General features: G+C 46.8%; 1 protein-coding gene across 2 annotated transcripts in view; it reads left to right on the forward strand.

The window, feature by feature from the left end:
• Window positions 1-263: 263 nt before the first annotated feature.
• Window positions 264-12,668, forward strand: part of syde2 (synapse defective 1, Rho GTPase, homolog 2 (C. elegans)) — a 44,169-nt gene continuing 31,764 nt past the window's right edge. The window contains exons 1-3 of one of the 2 annotated variants that reach the window (XM_079158234.1): window positions 264-2,510; window positions 10,056-10,348; window positions 10,777-11,182. In XM_079158234.1, the coding sequence (XP_079014360.1) occupies window positions 455-2,510; window positions 10,056-10,348; window positions 10,777-11,182 (2,755 nt within the window). In that variant the 5' untranslated portion in view covers window positions 264-454. The remainder of the gene's footprint in view (window positions 2,511-10,055; window positions 10,349-10,776; window positions 11,183-12,668) is intronic. The other variant, XM_079158235.1, reaches the window with a different exon arrangement.

The following is a 12,668-nucleotide window of genomic DNA, read 5'->3' on the forward strand; positions in this document are numbered from 1 at the left end:
TGAAATACTCTCCCAGTCATTTATCTGCAAGGTCCCTGAACTTTGAGTCGGGAAAATATGCCAAATAGCCAATCTGAGCTGCAAACATGAGGAGAAGGTGAGGTGAGGCGCTAGAGAGAAATGCAGAGAGGGAAGAGGGGGAGGGAGGAGGGCAAAGTGTGTGTGCGCGTGTGGAGCAGAGAGAGAGAGAGAGCGAGAGAGAGAGAGAGAGAGAGAGAGAGAGAGAGAGAGAGAAAGAGAGAGGGAGGGAGAGAGAGAGGTGGTGCAGTTAAGCAGAGTGAGGCAGGAGTGAGTGAGGCGACAGAGCGGAGGTGACAGCGGAGAATGGAGAGGAGCCCGTCCGCCCGGCGAGCTTTGACCGCGGCGAGCGAGGAGAACCCACTCGGCCCTTTCCTTCTGGAGCCATCGTGCTGAAAGAAACCGGGAGGACTTAACTGGGGGGAAAAGGAAAGGAATGGCTGATCCTCTGCGGAGGACTTTATTAGCGAAACTCCGGGGGAAGAAATCCAAGAAAGGAGCGACGGTCGGCGGTGGATACTGCGCTGCTGCTGCGGCGAATGGGGGCCGAGAAGGTAAAGAAAAAGTTTTGCAGACGCAGCGCGACTCCGACGAGGCTCGCCCGGTAGCAGTCTCGCTCGCGGGGCTGGATTGCACGACAGAGAGAATGAGTACGTACGAGAATTGTGTTGACGGGGCGATGGTGCAAACAGAGGGGGTTGTTGTAGTAGTCCGGGAGAGTCGCTCCGCAGAGTTGTCCGACGCACGTCCCCAGGAGCGGAGCAGCGGGGGCAGGGTTCGGGTTAATGAGGAGCTCCCGGGGGTCTCACTTCAAAGAGACGTGCGCTTTGGGGGGCGCGAGTTTGGGGAGGGAGATAGGAGCCACCGGGGGCCCAGATCCGCCGGCAACACCGCGTTATCTGCGGGGGTCCCGCTCGGAGGACCGCATGTCCAGAGGAAACACTACGTCTCGGTGCCGCGGCAGTGCAGCGTCGGGGATTCAATCGGGTTCGGGGACAATTCAAATCACGTTTTATACCGAGCACAGGTAGAGCCGCATGCCGGGGTCGGCAAACCACCAGAGGGCCGGCTTGCTGCTGCTGATGGCGATGGGACGACGGAGCACAGAGACGGGGGACACTGCCGGCACATGGCAGGGACATTAGTGGCTGTGCATGAACACAACGCCAACCGGAGTGTTGACAACAACCACACTTCGGAGACACACCCGCTCGTCTGCGCTGAACCTGTGCGTCCGAACGGCACGCAAAGAAACACGGAAGAAAACATCGTAATCAGAAGCGTTGAGAGTTACGGGCCCGAGTACGCAGGGGACATCAGAGGGCCTGCGGGCGGTCTGCAGAGCCCGACCTTTTTCCCCACAGAGTTAGAAATATGCGACATTAACGTGGCGTCCCTCTGCGCCACAGAGGGGTCACTGAGATACACTTTAGATAGTGAAGATGAGGATTATTATGATAACGAAATTCTGCCTTTTTATGAAACGCTCAGAGCAAAAGGTGATGGAGATATTGGAGAGCTGCCACAGCCTGGTCAGGATAAAGGACAGCTTGATGGTAGTAACAGTGCGCAGGAAACAGACCGGCTCAGGAGTCAGCTGAAAGAAGCTTATTACCTTCTTATCAATGCTATGAATGATATCAACCTGGATGTCCAACAGATGAGCGGTGGTTTAACTGAGCAGCAGGCCACCTCCTCCTGTAGTAGCCACTCCAGGGATAGCCTGTGCTCGAGGTTGTCCGCCAAAAACATGGACAGTGACTCCTGGTCCTCGGGAGGCGACCACAGCCCCCAGCAGGTGTCTGACACTGACTCACTCCTGCTTTGCCTCAGTGGGAACCTTGAGTCGGGCCTCGAAGGCCGGCTGAACAGCAAGAGTATGGTGAACCTGTCCTTGACCAAGAGGAGACCCACATTACGGCGCTCTGCGAGTGACGGAGCTGTCAGGCGTGCAGGTGGCCCCTCACTCTGTGTTCAGAACCCTGGAGGTCCAGACACCAGTGGTGACAACGGGGCCGCAGAGACAAGAGCAGGGGTCGGGCTGTCAGAACCTCAGGTGCTTTGCAACGCCGACAGCAGCGATGAGCTGCTACAAGACGCCGGCGACGAAGACCGCGGCGGGCAGCTCGACGAGAGCAGCGGCTCAGTCAACAGCCTCGCAGGTTCTTCGGACAGCAACGCGGATGCGTCTACGAACCGGGGTCACGACGACAAGCGGGAGCCCCCTGACGTCCGAGCGCGGGGGGCCCACCCTGTCAACAAGGGCCACGGCGTCACTGTCAACAAGATGCAAGAGTGGATGCACAAGGGGCGTTTGCTGTCCTCTGAGATGAAGCAGCGCATCGAGGGCTCATCTTTGCCCCGCGGCGGAGGCCGAAGCCAGGACCGGCCCTGTCCTCGGGGTAACCTCGGCGTGTCTAAAGCAGGGGTCCCGACATCCGGCCGAGGGGTTAAATCTGTCAAGGCCAAGTCCCCACAGCACCAGCAGCCAGGTAGGAAGGCTACACGGAGTGGCCTCAACTCCCGTGGATCCTCTAAAGCAGAGACCTCTCCCCCTCCTTCCTCCCATCTGATTATTGTCATCCTCCTCCACTCATAGTAAACTCCGTCTGGTGGCGGTTCACCCTGCACTCCTCCTCTTCTGGATGCAAAGCAAAGGGACGAGACACCTCAGACCTCTTTGCTTTCCCTTTTAAGATTCTCTAACCGGTGGCGGGTTCTGTCCTTCACACTAATTTAGGTGCATTTTAACACTAAATTAATGGCACATCAGGTTTGTAGGTCACTCACAGTGTAGTTCAGTAACAACTAACTCTCTCTCTCTCCTGTGCAGTGGTGCTTTTCATGGTGTTGGTTGGTGGTGGGTTGGTTTATGTGAATGACTTGTACAAAAAATGCCAAATGATTTTCTGATTGTGCTTTGATGTTTTTGTGATGTGGTAAAAAAAAAAACAAGAAAACATCTGTGTCATGGAACCGTTGACAGTAACGGGGACATCATGTGATACCAAATGAGCTGCAACTTAAATGTGAGATAGTCGGGATTAGGTGGGATGTACATTGGTCTAAACTTTACCGAGTTGGCAAAACAATCTCACCACAAGGTCCATTTAGTAGCTTTTCTGGAGCTTTCAATAAGATCACCCAATTTTCCTCTGCAAGATGGAGTTAGCCCGGTACTTCTTATCCATGTCGACACTAATGACCACTTATTATACACACATTTAATCACATTTACATAATTTGATGCTTTAAACTGCCTACATTACAAGTTGTGCACATTTTGCATCTACATTTAGTCACCACTTCACTGTGTAGTGCATGGATTTACTCCATGCATTGCTCCTTTAGTCCATGCTGCCCTGAACTGACTGCGAACACGGCCGTTGGCTAGTTTGATCACAGGATTCGGACGCTGCCCGAGTGGAAAACGTTGTATTGACATTTGTTGCACACGATGTGGAAACGGACTGGTATGGATCAAAGACATGTCACCACCTTTTTGTTCTACCGCTCATGGCGTTGTATGTGTGCGTGTTTGCGAGTGCCAGTGTGCGTGCGTGTGTGTGTGTGTGTTGTTCGGACAGCGTTTTCCAGAGTGAATCGATGGCCTGCCCATGTGCGCAGGCGGTTGTTGACTTGTCAGTGTGCTGTGCTGCTAGAAATAGAGTGTGATCTCTGAGGCTGCTGTGCGGAAGGACAGTGTTTGACTTCCAGCCACAGTTGGCCCGACATAGCTCCATCTTTTACAACTCAAACTCTTTCCCCTGCTGTGTTGTAGTTCAAATAGAGTCGGGGCACTTTTGGTATTAGTTTCCAAGGCCTCTTTCCCCCACTTAATTCTCATTTTTTCCCCATTTTGCTTAGCTTTCCCTTCCTTGTCCCCACTGAACTTTTCCACAGCTGTGGCCAGAGGAATCCGAAGCAGTGGAGACGCCACTGCAGTTATTCTCTGTGGTAGTGGTGTGTGTGTGTGTGTGTGTGTGTGTGTGTGTGTGTGTGTAGGGGGGGGTTGGGCTGTCATGTTGCCTTCCTCCTCAGTCGTTTGCACTGGACAGCTCCCTGGTAACTTGCATTTTAAAGAGACTCTGGATTGAATATTTAGGATGCCATTCCCGTTGTTTAACTTGTTTGCGTTGTGTCACTTAATTCCTTGCCATGAATGAACAAAATGAAGGGCGATTAAGCATTTATTAAGGTCAGCTCTGGGCTTATCTTGCCACTGTGGGCCTCTCAGCACCTCACAAAGAGCCATTTAAAAAGAAGAAAAAAAAGAAATGCCAAAGCTCTCAAAGGCTCCAGTGAATTGCTTGTCTTGGCTTGAAACTCCTCATTGAGTTTATGGCTGTATTATAAACGAATGCAAATATTTATATAATTTCTAAAAATAGTCCTGTTCCTCCCCCTGAGTGCTACTTGGAAATTAAACTTCACTATGTCGTCATAGGACAACAACATTGGCTTAATTAGACTGCAGCTAATTTATTTCTGTTCTGACTTGTCCTTTAATTACTGTGTGAAAAGAAAAAAAAGTCGATTATCACCCACAGTTATGTATGTGTGGGTGAGGGATATTGTGCACGTCAGCACATATATGCACATCTCCGGTGTGTACATGCATGTTTGTAGTTGCAGTTGGAGGATTTATTGTTGTGCCGTGCTGTGTTGTGCTGTGGCAGAGGTTTGACTTGCCCGGCAGGCAGGCAGTATCCCGGCTTCATGTTTTGGCCAGACCTGAACTCAGGAGTGGTGTGTCAGTCAAAGCCGACGTTGAGACTGAGCCACAGACACCACAGACAGAGGAGTATGAGATCCTCTCCTGGGAGGCAGATACAGAACAAAGTGAAAAGCCTTTTTTGTGACTCCCCCACAACAGCTTTTAAAGGAATAGTTTACCAGAAAGCAAATAAGCTTATCTCCCATAATGTCATAGAGTTAGATGAAAAGATCAATACCATCTCATATCTGTTAGATATTAAACTATTGGCAGCAGCTATAAGTTAAACCAATGAGATGTTAATCAGCGAGTGCTGGTCTGATTTTGTTTCTTATGCTAGCTGTTTCCCACTGTTTAGAGTCGTCTTTGTGCTAAGCTAAGCTAACCGCCCTCTGGTTGTCGCCTCATATTACCCGTACAGACACGAGACAGGTCTCAAGTGTCAAAATCACAGCGAGTAAACAGGCATATTTGCCAAAATGTGAAGCAAAGATTAGGCACACAGTGCAGTATTGCTCAACATTTTGATTACATTAATCCTTGCTTGCTTAGTGGATCCAAAGCTATGATGAGTCGAAAGTTCAGGTGTAATATGATCCTACCTTGACTGCTGTCAAGTCATGTCAGAACGATGTGGCATTTGGTTTTCTGCGTTGTGCCAGAAGCCTTGTTACTGAGTTTCAGAGTTGTCACTTTTTTTTTTTTCATTACATAAATTGGTCTTGTCTGGTGCGTCTGTGCTCTGACAGATTTATACAGAATGGTATAGCCCTAAAGACACATCAGGTGTTAGGGAGACAATTGAGGCACCAGGGTTCATACCAGGATGGTTTATTAGATGAAAATGGTGTCTGCAAAGAGTGTGGGGCAAATTAGCGACTTTAAATGATTGATTATCCTTGAAACGCACTGGATTGTATTTAATAGGTGGCAACATTTTATCTGGAGCTTTGTTGAAGAGCCCTTTAAGGACTTGTCTTGCAATTAACAGTGTTTTGGACCTAATTGGGTCACGCTGTTAGTCCGTGTGCCTTTGTACAGTCTCCCTTTTTAAACACTTTTTTACCAGAAACAATGAGACAAGACAGAAGAGTAACTGAAAGAGCTGCAACATTGAAAAGAATTTGGGTTTCACGCCAACGCTTTGAGTAGGAAGTGGCAATAAGCGTTAGCAGGCTGTGCTGCCAGGACGCGTCAACGGGATGCAAGTGTTGACATGTGATGCAACCCTGGACGATCTCAGCCCTGCATGGGTGTAAAACGAAAAAATCTACATTGAGGATCCTCATTACCATATGAATGAGCGTCAACAGGAATGCATGGCACACAGCAAAAGATTCCCTCTGAAGCGGGGGGGAGCCTGAAACCCACAACAAAGTGTTGTCTATGAAGGAGAAAAGTAGCTGGTGTGTGCTTTGCACTTATCAAAAGAGATGGAATTCAGGAAGTAAAAGAAAAGCCTATGGGAAAGTGGATCCATGTTTTGTCTTAGAGCAGAGAAAGATTCAGAAGATTAAGACATGAATATAATTGGGTTTACTGTCAGGCTCGTGTGGCATGGGTCCAGACCAGCACAACCAGGAAATGCGCTTTTTTTCTTTATGTGTTTGCATTCCTTTCGGCACCTCAGACAAACCCATACCACTCCTCCCCGGCCACCTCTCCCACTCTTTTTCTCTTTATGTTCTCACACGGACGTGCACCCTTGTATTATGTGCTCTGGCCATCTGCTACCTTCAGGTCAGGGGTGTGTGTGCCCTGAACACATCGTCTTCATGCCATCGCTGCACAGGGAGCCAGGCGGTGTTTGCTCCGTTATGGAAATTTCTCTTCTCTTTTTCTTTGCTTTGTGTCGATCACAGTTCAGTATAGGACCTTGTGGTGGTCATCGGTCTCTCCTGCCAAATAACAACCAAAGGGAGAAGGAGCTGTTTTCTTTCTTTTACTTCCTTGGAAAGCTGCCTTGTCATATGTGGTGACATACTAATTGGCATAAATGAAAGTTTAACTTTATAGAGTCAGCTTTTAAAAGTCTTCAGAACGTTGTTCCTGACTGGAGCATTTATAAAAATAATTTTAAAAAAGACCTGGTAATTTACATTAACAGTTAATCTGCAGGTTACTTTCTCAATTAATCTATTAGTTGTTCTTTAAAATGCCAAAATATTGTGAAAAATACAAGCCCGGGATGAGGTCTTTAAATGGCTTGTTGGGTGCAAAACTGCAACGTTTTTAGTTTACAATCGCATAAGACAAAGAAACCCAAACTGTAAGACATTTCGCTTGAAAAATAAACTATTAATCGATCGGCTAATGGATTTATCAGCCAATTCTTGCAGCTGATACAAACACCATTTCCTCATTGTTCCCCATCCAAAAGTGTACTTATGGAATTCATTTGTTAAAGGTTTGAAACGCTCTTAAAACTCTCTTGTCTGATTAATGATTAATCAAGCATAGATAGCTTTTTGTATCAAAAGCAGTTAAGGGGGAAATGCTGACATACTGATGTGAGAAGTTGAGAGGAGCCGGACAGAGTTGTGATGGTTTGACATTTGACACCAGTGAAAATGGCTAAAATCTCACTCATTACGTCAAAACCAGTGTCCTGTCGTTGCTCTGGTGAAGGTGTAACTCCCGTGAAGCAGTGCGACAGTGGAAGGAGACAGCGGCGAGGCTGTAAATCTGGAGCTGTGGTCTGGAATGCTGCTCGTGTCAGAACACGCTTCCTCTTCCAGTTATGAAAGACCCCTAAAAGACGATGGCATGCTGACAACAACTCCATGCAAAACCATCTCGCCTCTCTTTAGTCTTGCGTTACCAGATCGAGCGTCAGCAGGAGAGTCTGCAGTTTTTGGATCCGTCTTGGTTTTCAAAAATCTTTCTCCCAAAACGTTCTTCTCTACCCTTTTTCCTACAACTTATTAATTCTTCCCCATCCACAAATGTGTGATAGTTCATTTTTGGTAAGGGCGTAAAAAACAATCTTAGCTTCTACCTCTTGAATATTCATTTTTCTTTTGTGTCTGTGCCTCTAAACGGCTTAAAATCCAGTGTATTTGTAATAGCAGTTCATTTGATGTAGTTCATCTGGAGAGAAGAAACTCGATTTTAGGCTAAAGAGCCTGGAGTTTTGGATCTGTCATGCTCTTAAAAGCCTTTTAAGATTTGTTGTAAACCCCAAGGCTAGTGTACAAAAATATCTAATTACTGTTCTAATGCAGGCTACCTTTCTGTAGGTTTCATGTAGATTCAAATGTAAGCTTTGCAGACAGTGTTTAAAGGGTTACAGATGAAAACAAACCACCATAACAGATTATTACAGTTTGCCAGCTTGGGCCTACACATGAACCCTTGGGACTCATACTGCATGTTTCCCCTTCACTCCGCAGTCGGCACATGTTTTAGCTGCTGAGCTGCAGGCCCTCGAACGCATCATAATCCAGGCTAATGCAAACACACTGCTGGCTTACGTTTCTGGCTGGAAAACTTCCTTAAATAAAAGCGAGCAGAAATGAAGAAGTGCTTAAAGATGTTAAACAGATCCAGGAAGTGTTGAGGTCTGTTTGAATTCAAATGAAACGGATGACGGAGGGTCGGTGATGGGTTGCCTTCTTGTCGTTCAAGCTGTTTTTTTTTCTCTCACTGTGGCGTTTGTGAAATGCTTTAAAAGGTGGCCTCTCTTCTTGCAACTGAAATCTGTTTTATTTACTCAGCAGCGTCTTATATAAGCAGCTGGAGCACAGAGGAATGGCATCCCAGAAGCAATTTCATCCCACTTTTTTAATCAGATTTTTCTCAAGTGGGGGAAAAAAGTCGCGTAAAGATATTCAAGACTTGTTTTTGTTTAGAGAGGAGCTCTCTTAACTGACCTGATTTTGAGGCATTGGAGATGACGGTGATTATTGCAAGTTGCTTTATAAAATTGCCTTGTAGATCACAGGGAAGCAGAGTTCAGGGAGGCTGGTTGACTCCCAGAGAAAAGTAAATCCCAGTGGAGCCCTCTGCTCTCTCCCTGCCGCTTTCAGGGCTTCGTCAATAAAAGCAACCAAGCAAAAAAAAAAACCTTGGTTTCAATCGACTGAGTAGGAGTTATGTAATTTGAAACCATGTGACTTTTTTATATACTTCAGTTCTCTTCCATTGGACTGCTCTGGATTAATAATACAAACACATAGTTTTTTTCTGACTCGTTCACTTTTTTTTTTTTTAGCAGCACAGCTACTCATGCACATACAGGAGGCCCTCTGCTAGATTTCGATTTTGTAAAGTGAAAATATTCCCAAGGCTGATTTGGTGGCTGTAGCTTGGCGCGCATGAAAATGCATTTCCTTGAGGAAAGGAGAAGTTGTCATTATAGCATGTGGAGGGGCTCGTCTGGGAGCCGCTGAGGATCAAAACAGTCTTTTACTCGAGCCTGCTGTACATGTCAGAGCAGGACCCTGCACTCAGCACCTCGCTCTGCCCGTCACACACACACACACGCACGTATACGCTCAGAGGTTGGTTTTTTATCTTCTCATCAAACCTTGTGAAAATACAAACAAGCCAGATAGTTTGCAACGGTGGTTTCTGATTTATAATGAAAAAACAATTCTTACTTTGGAAATAAAAACATCCAATAAAACAACACACTCAATGCTATGCAGCTCTTTTCATGCCCTCTTTTGGATATTAAGGGACCACATTAACTACACATGCTTTTTTCACTACGCTGGCTGTACTTCGCCCCCTTACACACACACACACACACACGTACACACACACCCTCCCCCTCTGCTTTATTTTCACAGCTGTAATGTCTTTTCCAAGTTGCTGTGATGGAAGCTATGTGTGCGTTCAATCCCTCTATCTCTCTGTGATCTCTTTGAATTCAAAGCCCACATATTCCCGAAACTGACACTCCTGAAATGGGAAATCACTGGGGAGGGAAGGGGGGGAGGTGCTCCAAGGGGACTGTGGTGGTGTGATTGAAAGTTTGCCCTTGGTCATGAAAACAAAATCACAATAGTCCATCCAAAAGTGACAAAACATGAGACAACATGAGACATTTTTTCTTACTGTCTGACTTTAAAAGGCAGACACAGCAATGAGAGAGGAAAATCACATTATTAAGCGTTTCCACACCTGTGGTTTCTTGATGCAGATGTTTTCTTCAACTTGACGGAGCAATGAATAGTCTCACAATAATCATCCGATTCAGCCGTTAACTTCACTTCAATAATGACTTAAATCATGATCCTAAAGATGATTCGCTGCGGTTTTTGTTATGCCAAGAAGTTGTAACTCTCACTCTTTCTCTTTCCACCACTGCCCTCAGCTTTCATTGAGAATGTCCAAACCCCCTGTGCTAATGGCCGTGAGGTGGGCAGGGCCAGTGAGTCTTCGTCATGGCGGCCACCGCTCACCACCATCACTGTCTCCAAGAAGCGCAACTGGCTGCAGCAGAGCTCCCTCGGGAAGAATCCCTGCACCAAGGACGAGCTGCAGGGAATGCTGGGAGCTGAGGAGGAGGGCTGCCATCAGCCGCCACCTCCTCCCAGTCCCTCTCCAGACCACCTGAGACACTCGGGGGGAGCTTCATCACGGCCAGCCCGCCTGCACCTGCCTCAGGTTAGCTTCCAACGGTCTCTCTGTTAGCAAGAGATTTGGGAAATATTCATATTCGCTTTCTTTGTGTTGCGGGGCGTTATGTGTCGGTTGATTTCCCCGTCCTTCATCCGTGGAGCAAGATGGTTTTGTTATTTTTTGGATGGAGCCAGACTAGATGGTTCCCCTGTTTCCAGTCTTTATGCTTAGCTAACCTGGTGGTGGCTGTAGCTTTATATTTAGCATGCAGACATGAGAGTGGTGTCGGATCTTCTCATCTAAATCTCATAAAGAAAGAAAAGTGACTTGGGACAGTGGTTGCTGAATGTTTCACTTCAGGTGACATCATGCTTCCTTTTGTCTTTTCCTCAAAATGACATAAACTGTGCATGGTTCCCTTTTTCAATACAACACAACAAAAGTTTAACAGGAAACTTGCTGTCTTGGTTTAGATCAGCGTTGGTCAGGCCAAGGTGTCTCCTCACCCTCGGAGCGTGGACCCAGCCGAGGAGAACGACGCGGACGATGAAGGAGAGATCTGGTACAACCCGATCCCTGAGGATGATGAACTGGAGATGTCTCAGCGACGCTCCTTTCGACTGCGGGTTCCCCCCGGTGCAGAGTCCCAGAGGAGGCCCAGCAGGGGAGGGGATGCGGGTCATGGTGGCAAGAACCCGGGGAGCGGCAGCGGCACCGTCGGGCCGGAGGCGATCGGGGAAAGCCTCGGTGGTGGTGGTGGTTCAGGAGATGGGAGTCAGGGGAATGCTGTACATTCCACAGAGGCACTACATCTGCACAGACAGATGCTCGCGTGCAAACCACCGGAGGAGGGGGGGCCTTCCACCAGCAGAGCTACAGGTATGGCAGAACAAAAAAAGGACACATGCACACCTCCACTCATTCTTACTTTCCCTTCCCTCCCTGCTTTTGTCGACTTTTTCATTCAGTCTCTCAGACAGTCACTCAGATTTTTGTGGTTGCGCACACCTTGAGCACAAATTACAGCTGTTGAAATCGTTTCCAATCAGCAGACTTATTTAGCTGCAAGTAATTCCTGGTTTACCACAGCTCTATTTAGAATTATATAAAGTGTTTAAGTGTTACGTTTGGGATGGTACGGCACACCAAAAATAGAGTATTGCTGAGTTTAAAATACAAATGTAGCCATCCTAGCTCCTCGTTTTTTTTTCTTGTTCTGCTCTGTTTGATAGGAGCAGACAGGAGCTTTGGCTGTCTAATCATATCACTCCATATCAGTGTTGCTCATTAGTTAAACTCAGACAGACACTGGCCAGGAGGAATTCAACAGGCATTCCTCAGAGGAAAGAATATCCATTTACTTACTTGTGACTGCAGCTCACACAAAGGGCTGTGAACGTCGTAGGTTCTTTAGAGAACTCTCGCCTTGAAAGCTAGCTCATTAACACTGCTGTTGTTGTGTATGCGGATAAAACAAAAATACGGATTAAAGACCTGCAGAGTTTAGGCAGAATTAACATAAATTAATTGTTTTACTTGTGTGCTTGGAGATTGTTGACAACTCTGGTCTACAGCGACGGCGTAATGATGACAGCCAGCACACGGATCCCTGTCTCTTAATAAGCTCAGTCGTTTTTTTCTAACTTCCGACTTTTTGTTCTCTCTGTAGTGGCAACATGGTAGTTTGAACCAATTGGCACATCTTGAGCTGAGCCTATAATTACAACTTTTGACAACACTTTTCTGTGGCACGCAACAGCCATTTCCAGTTGTAGGAGCATAAAGAGAGGCTGAAGTCTAATACTTAAGCTTTTAGTCTTCACAGCCACAGTTTACTGCAGGAATAGAGCATGAAATGAGCTCAGAAATGTCTTTTCTTTCCTGTGAAATACAACAGCGTTGAAACCACAAGTCATTGAAACCTGTTCCTATCAATAAAAGAATATAATGCAGGCTTCAGTTTTCCGTACATATGCGTATATATATATATACATATACACATACATATAAAGAAACGGTTTATCTGACGGAGTGGAAGGTTCCTAACCTCTTGAGGTGTTGCATTATCTCCCAGAAGGACACAGGTTAGATTAGCTGCTGATAAATTCCTTGATCCTCATTGACTGGCATCAAACTCCTGGCTGTCTCTGACATCACGTGGGGCTCAGCAAAACTCTCCGTCCTGAGAGACTCTCCGTGTAGGATTAGGATTAAACCAGTCCTGAATTAGTCTCGGTGTTCCGGCACAGGAAAGGCACTAATCAAAGCGCATGGAGCTAATTATATTTAGGCTATTTCTGCCTGCACCTTTTAATAGGTTTCAGTCCTGGTATGCAGTGCAGGTGAAATTAGCTGGTGTCATAAG

This window comes from Pholis gunnellus (assembly GCF_910591455.1).
Source record: "Pholis gunnellus genome assembly, chromosome: 4".
NCBI classification, from domain to species: domain Eukaryota; kingdom Metazoa; phylum Chordata; class Actinopteri; order Perciformes; family Pholidae; genus Pholis; species Pholis gunnellus.